Source organism: Pseudorca crassidens, chromosome 1 (genome assembly GCF_039906515.1).
Source record: "Pseudorca crassidens isolate mPseCra1 chromosome 1, mPseCra1.hap1, whole genome shotgun sequence".
Lineage (NCBI taxonomy): Eukaryota > Metazoa > Chordata > Mammalia > Artiodactyla > Delphinidae > Pseudorca > Pseudorca crassidens.
In genome coordinates, this window is record NC_090296.1 from 68,067,011 (window position 1) to 68,085,954 (window position 18,944).

Consider the following 18,944-nt stretch of genomic DNA (forward strand, 5'->3'; position numbering starts at 1 on the left):
TTATAAAATAAAAATATTTGCCTTTGGCACTTAATATATAACCCATAACAACTGTATAAATACTTAATATTAACAAAAATACTTGAGGTATTTAGGGAAAACAACTGACACATTATTTATCCCCAATGGATATTTGCATGAACTCACCACTGCTACCATTTCTGCTGCTGTTCCTCTTGAACATCTGATTATAGGGACAGCACCTATTTTAACAACAGATGTTAGCAATGATTTCAGCTCTTAATAATTAAAATGGATACTTATAAAATACATCAGCCTCAAATAATAACATACAATAGATATATACAATTTCAGGCTACAAACATAAAAGGATTTATAATCTTGAAAATAAAAGCAAGGTTTCAGAAATAGACCTTACCATTTATAAAGACAACATGAAGGGAGTCAGAAAAACATGATTTTTATATTGTGTGGGTCAATCAGTGTGACCATATTTTTTCAATGGACTGACTAAATCAGCACTTTGACTAATTTAAAAGATAATATCAATAGAAAACACATTCTTTGCACAATGTAAAATACTCCTAAAAGTTGGCCTCAGTTTATTATCAAATCAACTCATTTTAGACTTCTTAATTTCTCTCTATTATTCCAAGTTTTATTGAAGGCTGAAATCCTAAAATGAGAAAAAAAAATTAAACTGCACTGAAAATCTCATAAAACAAAGAACATTGTAATACTTATATGCTGAAATTCTTACATTTTAGATTCTATACAAAGCATGCTCAGTCACTTGTAAAAGTAAAAACGTGAAATATTAGTACATTTTTTAAAACTTTGTTTTCTTCTGATGGCAAGCTATACATGTCTGTCCTAAGAAAATCCAAATAATATTAGAAATGTACAAAGTTAATCCTCTTGATTCAAGCATCCCAAAATAACCCCATTAAGAATTAGATATGAATGTTTCCAGGTTATATTCTACATATAGTCTAAATAAGTGTGTGTGTGGAGTGCATAAAAAACAAAAACAGGATATTTTGCATACCATCCTTAAATTTGCTTTTTTTCCACTTAATTTATTATTGATATCTTTCTATGTCAGGTTGGTAGTAATTTCAACTTTTCCTTTAAGAAAAATCACTTTCTGATACTCTACATAATAAAAGTGGCTCTAACACTTCAGTGGTCTGTACACTTCTTTTTCAATCTACCTTAACCTTGAAAATATAGTTATCATCAAGCAAAAATAACCTTAATGTCCACAATAACTCTAGCATTCAGCAAAATTCTGGAGACTGTGTGCAAAAATAGAAAGATTAATTATGTCTGTTTAATGACTAAAAGTGGTATACATGTGCGTTCTTTAACAAACAACCCAACAACAACTCCATTTGAAGGTACTGAGAGCAATCGAAAGCAAGCAGAAAGTGGAGGAGGGTAAAACTCTTGAAAGAAGAGAAATACTTGAACAGTGAGAGATACTTTTAACCAGCTTTCCTCTTGAGGGTACTTTCCAGTTTGCATGGCACAGAGGAGAAAGAGCTCAAGCAGAAAACAGAAGACTCACTGAGCTGGGAAATCAAAGCCTGGAGTTCAGGGCTGGAAATTAAAGGGAAAAATCCCTGAAAGGAGGGACCCGCAAAATCTGTATGCAAATTCTCCTCAAGCTTTTGTCTATATCCTAAACTATGCATGTATCTCTCAATTTTCTCATTTGTGAAAAAGAGAGAAATTTTATTAATGTAGTGTGAGGATCATTTTAACTGAAAAGTTTTCAGTGTCTGCAAAATTAAAATCGCAATTAGAGGATTTCTAAACATATACATTATTAATAGTAACGAATAAAATCATACATTAGACATTAAACACAATGTAGCTGTAAGTAAATTTAGATACTCCAAAGAAATGTTTAAAATTTTGAGAGTATGTTGGATAAGTGTTTTACGTAAAGTTACTGTTTCCTGGAGCCTTGGGAGTTTGCCTTAATACTTACCAGGCATATATCTCTCTAATTAGAAGTGCATTTGAAATTTTTCAAAATGAACTATTAAAAGAAAATTAGCAGGCACATAGGTGAAGCCACCAGCAAACATTCAAACAATATATTAGGAAGTTACAATTACCAAAGACATCTAAGGTGACAAATCAAGAGAGCTGCTAAATGCTAACTTCATCAAATTATTAGAAGAATTGTGGTTTTATATAGTACAGAATGTATATTTTATCTCAACTCTGGAGAGAGGGATTGTAGAGATCCAGATAGATAAGGGATCATATTGCAGTGTAACAAGTTAAAATGAGCTGTTAAATAACTTACTTTCAAGAAATAAACAAAGGTTTGAAAACTTACCCAGTGTAACAAAAAAGCAAAAGAGGCTGTCAACAATAGTGTCCATAACGGTTTCCATTTCTGTGTCTGTGATATCTGGTCTGTTAATGGCTAAAATGACATAGATAAAAGAGAAGAAAGTGACCAAAATTTATCCCTTATTTTTATTCAAATTATTACTCAACACCTATCAATATTCAGTTTGATAATACTTGTAATAGTTAAAGAAGTAAAATTTTTTATGCTTTAAATTTTAAGTGAACAAGTATCCACAAAAATTATACTTCAAAAAAAATACCACCTCAATATCAGTAGTAGTAATGAGTAGTATCAATATTAGAGCAGTAATAATAAGAAAAAACCCACCACATAAATTATACAAAATTTTTGCCAGCGCAAATAGGAAATATCGACTTCCATAATTTTATTCACAAACATTAAATGGCCTCAAGAAACTACTGATCTTACTATCCAAATACTGCCAGAAAAGGACAATATATCAATAAATCAATTACGGCAAGACCAACATCACATACATTTTCTTTGTATTATAACAAATCATATAAATTTCTTTTCTGATCTACTAGACTGTGCTTAAGTGGTTCTCAAACTCCAGTGGACAGAAGACTCATTCTAAGAATAGGAGAGAAGAGAATCTAGTTTCTCTGGAAGCTATTAAAAATGAAAGACTATTAGCCCTTTCCCTCAGGGACTCAATTCAATAGATTTGGGATAATTCTAGGTAATCTGCAATTCTGACAAACACCTCAGGTGATACTTGGGGCTACACATTTTTTTCTTTTCTGTCCCATTTCTTTCCTGGAACTTTAAGAACCAACATGTCAAATGTTTTTAAAAGGTAAGAGTAATAATGGTCCCTAGCCAGGAGGGAAGAATAAATGGAGAGGTGGCAAGCCTACTCACTAGGTTGACAACCAGTGACTTTGCTATCCTGGCTGCTCTACTACACGATGGCTTCCACATTTGAAAAACAGGTTGTTGGGGCTACACTTTAAGAAACATTGGTGTGAAGACTTTTCTTGACAAAGACCTTGCCTTATTCATCTTCCTATCTCTCAGAGTACCTAGGCTCAGTGTCTGACAAGTAGATGCTCAGTAACTATTTGTTAAAAGACTGGCTGGACTAAAATATTATCTATATAATATGTTTAATTTCCTAGCATCTTGAATGTGAAAACAAATATAAAATTCAATACAACTTGTGATCAGCATAAGAGGAAATCAGAATCCAACTGGATACAACAGAGTGTTCAAAGAAAGTATGGTACATGCAGAGAACATAAAAATAACAAAGACTTTAACCATAATCTGGATGAGGAAACGTGCTGCTATTCAGTACTTCAGACTGCCATCTATCCAAATCAGATGACAGAAATGGCATAAGGATACAACGTGAATTATGTAAATTCAGGGGATACCAATCCAGTGAAATACTCAGCTCATTCTGCCAATCACTGGTTCAGGTAAAATCTATACGAAGCCTCCACCCTTCAGGTCCATACCCTTCAGTCCCACACCTCTGAAACACTGACCTCAACAGTCAAAACACTGTCCATCACTAACTTCAACTCACTTTCAAAAACAACTTGGTTTGTCTGAGACATTAGCATAAGTCTAACTAAGGTGACACCTCCGCGTCCTTTATTGGATAAATTCCCAATCCGTGGAAAACAGGTGATAAAAATTGAATCCATGGTATCAATATGGTTGATTTATGTTTTGAATAATCTGTTTAAGATTATTAATTAAAGCACTTGCAATGTTTGAGAGGATTTGCCACATAATTACATAATAATTAAGAGCACTAACTCTGGAGTGAGTGCCTGGATTTAGTAACCTGGTTTTGCCATTTCCTTATCAAGTTACTTAGTATCTGTGCCTCAGTTTTTTCATCTAGAAAACAGAAATAATATTAATTCCTACTTCATTAGGTTATTCTGAGGAGTAAATGAGCTTATATTGTAAAATGTGTATAGGGCAATCTACTATTATTATTATACTATAATTATACTATTGAGAATCTGGGCGATTAAGCATGTGATTATACTTTAAAATTAATAAATTAAATTTATACTTTTAATTCAATAATTATTAATTTCAGACTTGTGATTTTTAAGTTGAGAGATATAAGAAAACAAATTTATAAACACTTGAATGTTTAATGAATTTAGATTCCCTATAAATTTAATTATTTTTAATAATTATTTAAATATTTGGGCAGATTTTGTTTGTTAGATTTATAAAGTTGCCTGGTCTGGTATTTGAAGTACTTAAAACTACTCAGCCATAAAAAATCATGAAATTTTGCTGTTTGCAGCAACATGGATGGACTTGCAGAGTATTATGTTAAGTGAAATAAGTCAGACAGAAAGACAAATACTGCATGGTATCACTTATAAGTGGAATCTAAAAAATGCAACAAACTAGTGAATGTAACAGAATAGAAGCAGACTCACAGCTATAGATAACAAATAAGTGGTTACCAGTGGGGAGAGGGAAGAGGGGACAACCTAGGGGTAGGGATTAAGAGGTGCAAATTATTATGTATAAAATAAGCTACAAGAATACATTGTACAGCATAGGGAATACAGCCAATATTTTATAATAACTATAAATGGAATATAACCTTTAAAAACTGTGAATCACTATATTATACACCTGTAACTTACATAATATTGTACATTGACTATACATCAATTAAAAAACAAATAATTAAAAAATGAATAGGTTGAACTTATAAACGCAACTTAAACTGTTTAAGGAAATTTAACAAACTAAGTTTGTTGACTAAGTTTGTTAAATGAGACTGATTATAATTTAGTCAGTTCAATCTGAGTTAATCAAAGAAAAAGTAAAGGTGCTTGTTTTCAAATAAACAGACTTAAAAATAAAATTTACAAGTTTAGTTTAAAGGCTTAAGGGAAACTAGGTTTTAAACATGTATCTTAAGTAGCTAATTAAGTTAAAGGTCAATTAAATGTAAACAGACTTCTGTAAATAACTACAGTACTGTCAAAAATCTCTTACATGGGCAATTCAGCAAATACTTACACCCATTTAGAGATGTTGCTTAATTTCAGCAAGAAGGCATACTATGGAGCTCAGTGAAACCAAAAGATTCATGCTCTCTTCTCTTGGGAGCTTACCACCTGGTCCAGTGTGTTATGATAGAATACCACTAGTATTTTGAGCAGAACGATTTTCTATGTGAGTATGGTTTACACACTGCAGAAGATTTAGCATCCCTAGTCCCTGCTCACTAACTGCTAGTGCTAATTGTGACAATCAAAAATGTCCTTACACATTTCCAAATGCCCCCATGGGAGGCCCCTACTTTAGAACCTCTGAAACTCTAGTCATTCCCAAACATCTCAATACTTAGGTATCAAATTAATAATTATTTCTATGAATTGGCTAATTACATCTTTTGTAGTCTGCAATTTTCTTTAAAATATTTGACATAACTAATCAATGGGCACAAAGTTTCAGTTAGGCAAGATGAATAAGTTCTAGAGATCTGCCATACAACATTGTACCTAAATCAACAATACTGTATTATATACTTAAAAATGTTAAGAGAGTAGATCTCATGTTAAGTGTTTTTACAAAGAAAAAGAATCAGCATAGACAATAAAACATGGTGTGGGTGTCCATGTTCCTGTGTGCATGTGTGTGTGTGTATGCATATGTGTCTGTTAACTGTGTGTATGCGTGTGCGTCTGTTAAGTTTAATCTACATCCAAGGAATGGTCAGTTTATCAAAGCTAGGAATACAAACTTCAGAGGTGGTTAGATAGCATTTGATCAAATACCAATACTCAAACCTACCACTGCATGAACAGGGTGTAAGAATCAAGGGTGTCTAACAACCTATATTTGAGAATGGTACTTATATCAATACTTCATTCCATAATAGGACATTAGTAGCTGCTGACTCTTTGTTGTTGTCTGATCTTGACAAATAGCAACATTAACCAACCGTTTCTGAGTGCTTACGATATGCCAGTAACTTTTCCAAGCATTTTACATACACGAATGCATTTAACTCCCATTAAAAACTCTGAGGTAGATAGTATTATTATTCCCGTTTTACAGATTTGGAAACTAAAGCACAGAGAAGTAAAGTAAACTTGTTCTTGTCCAAGGATCAAAGTACTAAAAGATTAACTGAATCTTACTACTAAAATACTGTCTTACACACCATGAGTGAACCACTCGTGCAAGTTGCTGTGGGGTAACTAAAAGGTCAGATAATTGGTCCTTCATTGAGCTTACAAAACAGATTTACTAAGTGTTGTCTACATGTGACAGAACTCAAGTCTGAGACTTGTTTTCTTTATGGGCTGTAAACAAAGCTGGTTCTGGAGTGCACTAAACATGTTTACTATTGTTTTTCTACAGTACACTGTTCATTTTGTTAACAATGAATTATAAAATTCCTATTTTTACATACCACGATATGAAACAAGCTCCTTATTTTGATTACATAATACAAACATATCATCTTCCAAAGTAATAAAATTGAGATACTGATCGAAAACCTAGAAACAAAAGAAAAGGTTTTCAAATCAATTTTACAATATTGAATGCACTTTTAGTTTAATTTAATCTACTAATGATAAAATGAATAAAATTATAATTATATTCAATAACTAAAAGTTATACCATGTAGCATGTAGATTGTCAAATTGGACAAGAATGAGAAAGTAACATAAAAAAGCAATTAAAAAAACAAGACTCTGGGCAATAAATTATCAAGGAGAGTAACAGTTTCAGAAAACAAAATTTAAGAAGATATAAAATTTTAAAATAAATTGTGGTTGGGATGGGAATGGATATCAAATATGAAGAAAAACCACAATTTTAATTTTTATATTCATTTTAATCATACTTCTCTAAGAAAGTCATAGTAACTGTTTTTACACTGTGAACTATATTTATAGGCGGGGAAAAGTTACACTAGTTCTTTAGAAGTGTAAATCAGGAGAAAAATGAAGAAGACTATCTGAGATACGTTAAACGTAGTTAAATCGAAAACTGTTCATATTATTTCATGTAAAACTAATGATAAATTTTGGAAGAGAAAGAATAAGACGTAAGCCTTAAAAACTAATCAGAAGTAGTAGTGGACTATCTAAATCTAAGAATGAAAAATCTATTAGAATGAAAGAATGGGAATTAAATGCATGGTTGTTTAGTCTTTTATTCGCCCTATATCATTCTGTAGAATTTTCAGTTATATCTTGTCCAAATTCAAGAAACAAAGGGCAAAACAGGGCTACAACCAAGAATATATTTTATAGATTTATTTATAATTAAGCCAAACATGACTAAAAGTGACTATGATATAGAATTGCTGGCCTTCTTTCTTATAATATGCAATATAGCCCCCTTGGATTCTCTCTCCTAACTAAAAAAATATCTGAAGATAGTATGGTGACTATAGTGATCACTGATAAAACAATGCCAAAATATTCTGGGAATAATTTATGACAATACAACTGTCAAACTATTTCTAAGCTGAGCTAAAAAAATTATACAAATCCCAGCCCAAAACAAAAATTGATTCAGCTTCTTATTTTTGTCTTTCAAATTAACTGAGTAATAAGTTCCTTTAGTTTGGTTTATTTTGCCTAGTCCAAGTTGAAGATAATTTACACTATCAGAACTCTTTCTAGAAGTATTGGGTCTAAATATTTCTTAGGTTGTTCCAGTCCTTTGTAAATTAGACACCAATGTCTATTTATAGATTTCAGAATATTACTGAATTTTACATTTAACAAAATGTTATCAGCCAACCAAAACCTCTTACCTTGGCTACTTGTGTTACTGCACTAGCTGCTAATGCTGCATTTGCAATATCTTCCAGTTTACTTCTTGAAATAGCAGAAATAAAATTTAAATAATATGATTCATAGAGTTGATTTCGAAGATCCTATGAATACAATGAATACTTCATTCTTATAGGATAGTATAAAGGATAATGACCAATGCAAATCTTTTAGATGCAATAGAGCAAGGTTTTAGAGGATAATATGCATATTTAAAAGACAGGTTATACAAATGATACAAAAAAGTATCCCAGGAGAATAAAGTTATGAAGAGGTACTGGTTACTTGGTTACCAGATATAATTGACATGTATTTTAATAATTAAAGTTATGATACTATAATTATATTATCAATAAAATCCTATTAATTACAGTAGTGTACAAAACTGCTTTGAATTAGCATACTTGTATATTATCATACTTCTTTAAAAAATCCAGGAGAGGGGAAAGATGGCGGAAGAGTAAGACACGGAGATCACCTTCCTCCCCACAGACACATCAGAAATACATCTACACGTGGAACAACACCTACAGAACAACCACTGAACGCTGGCAGAAGACCTCAGAACTCCCAAAAGGCAAGAAACTCCCCACGTACCTGGATAGGGCAAAAGAAAAAAAGAATAAACACAGACAAAGGAATAGGGACGGGACCTGCACCAGTGGGAGAGAGCTGTGAAGAAGGAAAGGTTTCCACACACTAGGAAGCCCCTCCGCGGGCGGAGACTGTGGGTGGCGGAGGGGGGAAGCTTCGGAACCGCGGAGGAGAGCACAGCAACAGGCGTGCGGAGGGCAAAGCGGGGAGATTCCCGCCCAGAGGATCGGTGCCGACCAGCACTCACCAGCCCGAGAGGCTTGTCTGCTCACCCGCCAGGGTGGGCGGGGCTGGGAGCTGAGGCTCGGCTTTGGTGGGATCGCAGGGAGAGGACTGGCAGTGTGACCACAGCCTGAAGGGGTTAGTGCACCACGGCTAGTGGGAGGGAGTCCGGGGAAAAAGTCGGAACCTGCCGAAGAGGCAAGAGACATTTTCTTCCCTCTTTGTTTCCTGGTGCACGAGGAGAGGGGATTAAGAGCGCCGCTTAAAGGAGCTTCAGAGACGGGCGCGAGCTGTGGCTATCAGCACAGACCCCAGAGACGGGCATGAGACGCTAAGGCCGCTACTGCCGCCACCAAGAAGCCTGTGTGCGAGCACAGGTCACTATCCACACCTCCCTTCCCAGGAGCCTGTGCAGCCTACCACTGCCAGGGTCCCGGAATCCAGGGACAACTTCCCGGGAGAACACATGGCACGCCTCAGGCTGCTGCAACGTCATGCTGGCCTCTGCCGCCGCAGGCTCGCCCCGCACACCGTGCCCCTCCCTCCCACCGGCCTGAGTGAGCCAGAGCCCCTGAATCAGTGGCTCCTTTAACCCTGTCCTGTCTCAGCTAAGAACAGACGCCCTCCGGTGACCTACACACAGAGGCGGGGCCAAATCCAAATTTGAACCCCGGGAGCTGTGCGAACAAAGAAGAGAAAGGGAAATTTCTCCCAGCAGACTCAGGAGCAGCGGATTAAATCTCCACAATCAACTTGATGTACCCTGCATCTGTGGAATGCCTGAATAGACAACGAATCATCCCAAATTGAGGAGGTGGACTTTGAGAGCAAGATATATTATTTTTTCCCCTTTTCCTCTTTTTCTGAATGTATATGTGTCTGTGTGAGATTCTGTCTGTATAGCTTTGCTTTCACCATTTGTCCTAGGGTTCTATCTGTCCTTTTTGTTGTTTTTGTTTTGTTTTTCTACTTAAAAGGAAAATTTTTTTCTTAATTATTTTTTATTTTAATAACTTTATTTTATCTTACTTTATCTTATTTTATCTCCTTCCTCCCTCCCTCCCTCCCTCCCTCCGTTCCTTTCTTTCTTTCTACTTTTTCTCCCTCTTATTCTGAGCTGTGTGGATGAAAGGCTTTTGGTGCTGCAGCCAGGAGTCAGTGCTGCACCTCTGAGGTGGGAGACCCAACTTCAGGACACTGGTCCACAAGAGACCTCCCAGCTCCATGTAATATAAAATGGCAAAAATCTCCCAGAGATCTCCATCTCAACCCAACACCCAGCTTCAACTCAACCAACACCCAGCCAAACAACTAGCAAGACAGGAACACAACCCCACCCATTAGCAGACAGGCTGCCTAAAATCAAAATAAGGTTACAGACACCCCAAAAGACACCACCAGACATGGACCTCCCCACCAGAAAGACAAGATCCAGCCTCATCCACCAGAACACAGGCACTAGTCCCCTCCACCAGGAAGCCTACACAACCCACTGAACCAACTTTAGACACTGGGGACAGACACCAAAAACAACGGGAACGACGAACCTGCAGCCTGCAAAAAGGAGACCCCAAACACAGTAAGATAAGCAAAATGAGAAGACAGAAAAACACACAGCACATGAAGGAGCAAGATAAAAACCCACCAGACCTAACAAATGAAGAGGAACTAGGCAGTCTACCTGAAAAAGAATTCAGAATAATGATAGTAAAGATGATCCAAAATCTTGGAAATAGAATAGAGAAAATGCAAAAAACATTTAACAAGGACCTAGAAGAACTAAAGAGGAAACAAGCAACGATGAACAACACAATAAATGAAATTAAAAATACTCTAGAAGGGATCAATAGCAGAAAAACTGAGGCAGAAGAACAGATAACTGACCTGGAAGATAAAATAGTGGAAATAACTACTGCAGAGCAGAATAAAGAAAAAAGAATGAAAAGAACTGAGGACAGTCTCAGAGACCTCTGGGACAACAATAAATGCACCAACATTCGAATTATAGGGGTCTCAGAAGAAGAAGAGAAAAAGAAAGGGACTGAGAAAATATTTGAAGAGATTATAGTTGAAACCTTCCCTAATATGGGAAAGGAAATAGTTAATCAAGTCCAGGAAGCACAGAGAGTCCCATACAGGATAAATCTAAGGAGAAACACGCCAAGACACATATTAATCAAACTGTCAAAAATTAAATACAAAGAAAACATATTAAAAGAAGCAAGGGAAAAATAACACACAAGGGAATACCCATAAGGTTAACAGCTGATCTATCAGCAGAAACTCTACAAGCCAGAAGGGAGTGGCAGGACATATTTAAAGTGATGAAGGAAAAAAACCTACAACCAAGATTACTCTACCCACCAAGGATCTCATTCAGATTTGATGGAGAAATTAAAATCTTTACAGACAATCAAAAGCTGAGAGAGTTCAGCACCACCAAACCAGCTTTACAACAAATGCTAAAGGAACTCCTCTAGGCAAGAAGCACAAGAGAAGGAAAAGACCTACAATAACAAACCCCAAACAATTAAGAAAATGGGAATAGGAACATATATATCAATAATTACCTTAAATGTAAATGGATAAAATGCTCCCACCAAAAGACACAGACTGGCTGAATGGATACAAAAACAAGACCCATATATATGCTGTCTACAAGAGACCCACTTCAGACGTAGGGACACACACAGACTGAAAGTGAGGGGATGGAAAAAGATACTCCAAGCAAATGGAAATCAAAAGAAAGCAGGAGTAGCAATTCTCATACCAGACAAAATAGACTTTAAAATAAAGACTATTACAAGAGACAAAGAAGGACACTATATAATGATCAAGGGATCGATCCAAGAAGAAGATATAACAATTGTAAATATTTATGCACCCAACATAGGAACACCTCAATACATAAGGCAAATACTAACAGCCACATATATACAATGGAATATTACTCAGCCATAAAAAGAAACGAAATTGAGCTATTTGTAATGAGGTGGATAGACCTAGAGTCTGTCATACAGAGTGAAGTAAGTCAGAAAGAAAAAGACAAATACCGTATGCTAACACATATATATGGAATTTAAGAAAAAAAAATGTCATGAAGAACCTAGGGGTAAGGCAGGAATAAAGACGCAGACCTCCTAGAGAATGGACTTGAGGTGATGGGGAGGGGGAAGGGTGAGCTGTGACAGGGCGAGAGAGAGTCATGGACATATACACACTAACAAACGTAGTAAGGTAGATAGCTAGTGGGAAGCAGACGCATGGCACAGGGATATTGGCTTGGTGCTTTGTGACAGCCTGGAGGGGTGGGATAGGGAGGGTGGGAGGGAGGGAGACGCAAGAGGGAAGAGATATGGGAACATATGTATATGTATAACTGACTCACTTTGTTATAAAGCAGAAACTAACACACCATTGTAAAGCAATTATACCCCAATAAAGATGTTAAAAAAAAAAATACTAACAGCCATAAAACGGGAAATCAACAGAAACATATTCATAGTAGGGGACTTTTAACACCCCGCTTTCATCAATGGACAGATCATCCAAAATGAAAATAAATAAGGAAACACAAGCTTTAAATGATACATTAAACAAGATGAACTTTATTGACATTTATAGGACATGCCATCCAAAAACAACAGAATACACATTTTTCTCAAGTGCTCATGGAACATTCTCCAGGATAGATCATATCTTGGGTCACAAATCAAGCCTTGGTAAATTTAAGAAAATTGAAATTGTATCAAGTGTCTTTTCCACAACAACACTATGAGACTAGATATCAATTACAGGAGAAGATCTTTAAAAAATACAAAAACATGGAGGCTAAACAATACATTACTTAATAACAAAGTGATCACTGAAGAAATCAAAGAGGAAATCAAAAAAATACCTAGAAACAGGGCTGCCCTGGTAGCACAGGGGTTGAGAGTCCGCCTGCCGATGCAGGGGACACGGATTTGTGCCCTGGTCTGGGAAGATCCCACATGCCGCGGAGCGGCTGGGCCTATGAGCCATGGCCACTAAGCCTGTACATCCGGAGCCTGTGCTCCGCAACGAGAGAGGCCACAACAGTGAGAGGCCCGCGTATTGCAAAAAACAAAACAAAACAAAACAAAACAAAACATACCTAGAAACAAATGACAGTGGAGACACGACGACCCATTCCTGCAAGATGCAGGAAAAGCAGTTCTAAGAGGGAAGTTTATAGCAATACAATCCTACCCTAAGAAACAGGAAACATCTCAAATAAACAACCTAACCTTGCACCTAAAGCAATTAGAGAAAGAAGAAGAAAGAAATCCCAAAGTTAGCAGAAGGAAACAAATAATAAAATTCAGATCAGAAATAAATGAAAAGAAATGAAGGAAACGATAGCAAAGATCTATAAAACTAAAAGCTGGTTCTTTGAAAAGATAAACAGAATTGATAAACCATTAGCCAGACTCATCAAGCAAAAAAGGGAGAAGACGCAAATCAATAGAATTAGAAATTAAAAAGGAGGAGTAACAACAGACACTGCAGAAATACAAAAGATCATGAGAGATTACTACAAGCAAACCTATGCCAATAAAATGGACAACCTGGAAGAAATGGACAAATTCTTAGAAATGCACAACCTACCAAGACTGAACCAGGAAGAAATAGAAAATATGAACAGACCAATCACAAGCACTAAAATTGAGACTGTGATTAAAAATCTTCCAACAAACAAAAGTCCAGGACCAGATGCCTTCACAGGCAAATTCTATCAAACATTTAGAGAGGAGCTAACACCTATCCTTCTCAAATTCTTCCAAAATATAGCAGAGGGAGGAACACTCCCAAACTCATTCTACGAGGCCACCATTACCCTGATACGAAAACCAAAGATGTCACAAAGAAAGAAAACTACAGGCCAATATCACTGATGAACACAGACGCAAAAATCCTCAACAAAATACTAGCAAACAGAATCCAACAGCATATTAAAAGGATCATACACCATGATCAAGTGGGGTTTATCCTAGAAATGCAAGGATTCTTCAATATACGCAAATCAATCAACGTGATATACCATATTAACAAATTGAAGGAGAAAAACCATATGATCATCTCAATAGATGCAGAGAAAGCTTTTGACAAAATTCAACACCCATTCAACACCCTACTCCAGAAAGCAGGCATAGAGGGAACTTTCCTCAACATAATAAAGGCCATATATGACAAACCCACAGCCAACATCGTCCTCAATGGTGAAAAACTGAAACCATTTCCACTACGATCAGGAACAAGACAAGGTTGCCCACTGTCACCACTCTTATTCAACATAGTTTTGGAAATTTTAGCCATAGCAATCAGAGAAGAAAAAGAAATAAAAGGAATCCAAATTGGAAAAGAAGAAGTAAAGCTGTCACTGTTTGCAGATGACATGATACTATACATAGAGAATCCCAAAGATGCTACCAGAAAACTACTAGAGCTAATCAATGAATTTGGTGAAGTAGCAGGATACAAAATTCATGCACAGAAATCTCTGGCATTCCTATACACTAATGATGAAAAATCTGAAAATGAAATTAAGAAAGCACTCCCATTTACCATTGAACAAAAAGAATAAAATATCTAGGAATAAACCTACCTAAGGAGACAAAAGACCTGTATGCAGAAAATTATAAGACACTGATGAAAGAAATTAAAGATGATACAAATAGATGGAGAGATATACCATGTTCTTGGATTGGAAGAATTAACATTGTGTAAATGACTCTACTACCCAAAGCAATCTACAGATTCAATGCAATCCCTATCAAACTACCACTGGCATTTTTCACAGAACTAGAACAAAAAATTTCACAATTTGTATGGAAAAACAAAAGAACCCAAATAGCCAAAGCAATCTTGTGAACAACAAACGGAGCTGGAGGAATCTGGCTCCCTGACTTCAGACTATACTACAAAGCTACAGTAATTAAGACAGTATGGTACCAGCACAAAAACAGAAATATAGATCTATGGAACAGGATAGAAAGCCCAGAGATAAATCCACGCACATATGGTCACCTTATCTTTGATAAAGGAGGCAAGAATATACAGTGTAGAAAAGACAGCCCTTCAATAAGTGGTGCTGGGAAAACTGGACAGGTACATGTAAAAGTATGAGATTAGAACACTCCCTAACACCATACACAAAAATAAGCTCCAAATGGATTATAGGTCTAAATGTAAGGCCAGAAACTATCAAACTCTTAGAGGAAAACATAGGCAGAACACTCTATGACATAAATCACAGCAAGATCCTTTTCGACCTACCTCCTACAGAAATGCAAATAAAAACAAAAATAAACAAATGGGACCTAATGAACCTTAAAAGCTTTTGCACAGCAAAGGAAACCATGAACAAGCCAAAAGACAACCCTCATAATGGGAGAAAATATTTTCAAATGAAGCAAGTGACAAACAATTAATCTCCAAAATTTACAAGCAGCTCATGCAGCTGAATAACAAAAAAAGAAAAAAACAACCCAATCCAAAAATGGGAAGACGACCTAAATAGACATTTCTCCAAAGAAGATATACAGATTGCCAACAAACACATGAAAGAATGCTCAACATCATTAATCATTAGAGAAATGCAAATCAAAACTACAATGAGATATCATCTCACCGGTCAGAATGGCCATCATCAAAAAATCTACAAACAATAAATGCTGGAGAGACTTTGGAGAAAAGCAAACACTCTTGCACTGCTGGTGGGAATGTAAATTGATACAGCCACTATGGAGAACAGTATGGAGGTTCTTTAAAAAACTACAAATAGAACTACCGTACGACCCAGCAATCCCACTACTGGGCATATACCCTGAGAAAACCATAATTCAAAAAGAGTCATGTACCAAAATGTTCACTGCAGCTCTATTTACAATAGCGAGGAGATGGAAGCAACCTAAGTGTCCATCATCGGATGAATGGATAAAGAAGATGTGGCACATATATACAATGGGATATTACTCACCCATAAAAAAGAAATGAAATTGAGTTATTTGTAGTGAGGTGGATGGACCTAGAGTCTGCCATACAGAGTGAAGTAAGTCAGAAAGAGAAAAACAAATACTGTATGCTAACACATATATATGGAATCTAAGGGAAAAAAAAAAAGGTTATGAAGAACCTAGGGGTAAGACGGGAACAAAGACACAGACCTACTAGATAATGGACTTGAGGATATGGGGAGGAGGAAGGGTAAGCTGTGACAAAGTGAGAGAGTGTCATGGACATATATACACTACCAAAGGTAAAATAGATAGCTAGTGGGAAGCAGCCGCATGGCACAGGGAGATCAGCTCGGTGCTTTGTGATCACCTAGATGGGTGCGATAGGGAGGGTGGGAGGGAGGGAGATGCAAGAGGGAAGAGATATGGGAACATATGTATATGTATAACTGATTCACTTTGTTATAAAGCAGAAACTAACACACCATTGTAAAGTAAGTATACTCCAATAAAGATGTTAAAAAAAAAATCCAGAAGTGGCTCTCTTATATAGCTTAAATGCTTATTATATTGGGCAGACACTACCTTATACTGTTTGTAGTCATGTGATGATACAACAAATATTTCCTTCACTGTACACAGACATGTTATAATTCAAATGACAAATTCTAGAACTATTCCTTCTCAATCACCCAAAAACAGTGTCATTTAAACTTATGTTAATTCTTAAATCAAATTTACTTAGCTTCTTAGACTCTAGGCAAATAGATATCTAAATAAGCATATTTCTTCAAATCTAAGATGATGTCATTATAACAGGCACTGCTATTTTATGTAGCACTAAGGAAGAATGAATGTTATCAATAAAATTCTATAACACACCATCAATTTTAAGATACATATGATTTCAAAGATGCTGAAATGTGAAAAACTGGGGGTCTGAAGCCTGTGTGAGGAAGGTGGCTGAGCAGAGCATTGTTTCAACAAAGACTGGGAGATTGGTTAAGGAATTGAGAATTGATAAATAAGTAATTATGTTGAGGATGTTGGGAGCCATGTTTCTCACTGTCAGTGAAAGAAATTATAAATTTGTAAAGGGAGAAGGAAAAGCTAGAATGAATCCTGTATTTCTGAACTGAAACAATTTCAGAGGTTATCTATCTTTGTCTAAATAGAGAGATAAGCAGGAAGATTTATAGCATTAAATATTGGTATAAATATTGATATACATGTATTTCTTAGTTCTGTCCATTCAGAGGACCCAAGAACTGTGACATCCTAGCAGCAATGAGTACCTAATGCTCAGACACTGATTTCTAAACACCATTCTCCACAAAAAGCAACCAGTGCTCCTTAGACAAATGGCTGAATCTTGGACTCAGACAGAGAAAGTACAAGATGAGACTGGAATAGCTTATTATGGAAAAAAGTAAGGAAGTGATCAAAGAATGCGGGAGACATTTCAAAAGAAGTTGAGCAATGTTGCAGGATGTAAGATCAATACATAAAAGTCAACTGGGTATCTACACACTTGCAATGAGTAACCCTAAAAATGAAATTAAGAAAACGATTCCATTCACAATAGCATTAAAAAGATACAAAGGAATAAATTTAGCAAAAGAAGTGTAAAACTTACATTCTGCACAGTACAAAATATTATTAAAAGACTGAAATAAATAGAAAGATATCCCATGCTCACGGATCAGAAAATTTAATACTGTTAAGATGGCGGACAATCATCAATAGGAAGACACTGGAACTCACCAAAAAAGATACCCCACATCCAAAGACAAAGGAGAAGCCACAATGGAACGGTAGGAGGGGCACAATCACAGTAAAATCAAATCCCATACCTGCTGGGTGGGTGACTCAGAGACTGGAGAACACCTATACCACAGAAGTCCACCCACTGGAGTGAAGGTTCTGAGCCCCATGTCAGGTTCCCAACCTGGGGGTCCGGCAACAGGAGGAGGAATTCCTAGAGAATCAGACTTTGAAGGCTAGTGGGATTGTACTGCAGGACTTCGACAGGACTGGGGGAAACAGAGACTCCACTCTTGGAGGGCACACACAAAGTAGTGTGCGCACTGGGACCCAGGGGAAGGAGCCGTGACCGCAGAGGAGACTGAACCAGACCTACCTGCTAGTGTTGGAGGGTCTCCTGCAGAGGCGGGCGGTGGCTGTGGCTCACCATGGGGACAAGGACACTGGCAGAAGTTCTGGGAAGTACTCCTTGGCATGAGCCCTCCCAGAGTCTGCCATTAGCCCCACCAAAGAGCCCAGGTAGGCTCCAGTGTTGGGTTGCATCAGGCCAAAAAACCAACAGGGAGGGAACCCAGCCCCACCCATCTGCAGTCAAGCAGATTAAAGTTTTACTGAGCTCTGCCACCAGAGCAACAGCCAGCTCTACCCACCACCAGTTCCTCCCATCAGGAAACTCACACAAGCCTCTTAGATGGCGACATCCACCAGAGGGCAGACAGCAGAAGCAAGAACTACAATCCTGCAGCCTGTGGAATCAAAACCACTTTCACAGAAAGACAGACAAGATGAAAAGGCAGAGCACCATATACCAGATGAAGGAACAAGATAAAACCCCAGAAAAACAACTAAATGAAGTGGAGATAGGCAAACTTCCAGAAAAAGAATTCAAAATAATGATAGTGAAGATGATCCAGGACCTCGGAAAAAAATGGAGGCAAAGATCGAGAAGATGCAAGAAATGTTTAACAAAGATCTAGAAGAATTAAAGAACAAACAGAGATGAACAATACAATAACTGAAATGAAAACTACACTAGAAGGAATCAATAGCAGAATAACTGAGGCAGAAGAATGGATAAGTGACCTGGAGGACAGAATAGTGGAATTCACTGCCACGGAATACAATTAAGAAAAAAGAATGAAAAGAAATGAAGACAGCCTAAGAGACCTCTGGAACAATATTAAACGAAACAACATTCGCATTATAGGGGTCCCAGTAGGAAAAGAGAGAAACGACCTGAGA

At 36.7% G+C, this 18,944-nt stretch overlaps 1 protein-coding gene across 2 annotated transcripts in view; it reads right to left on the minus strand.

The window, feature by feature from the left end:
- Positions 1 to 18,944, minus strand: part of SCFD1 (sec1 family domain containing 1) — a 133,280-nt gene that overhangs the window by 90,434 nt on the left and 23,902 nt on the right. For both annotated transcript variants that reach the window (XM_067738039.1, XM_067738048.1), the window contains exons 5-8: positions 8,127 to 8,249; positions 6,768 to 6,855; positions 2,315 to 2,404; positions 148 to 203 (exon numbers count right to left, since the gene is read on the minus strand). In XM_067738039.1, coding sequence (XP_067594140.1) covers positions 148 to 203; positions 2,315 to 2,404; positions 6,768 to 6,855; positions 8,127 to 8,249 — 357 coding nt within the window. The remainder of the gene's footprint in view (positions 1 to 147; positions 204 to 2,314; positions 2,405 to 6,767; positions 6,856 to 8,126; positions 8,250 to 18,944) is intronic.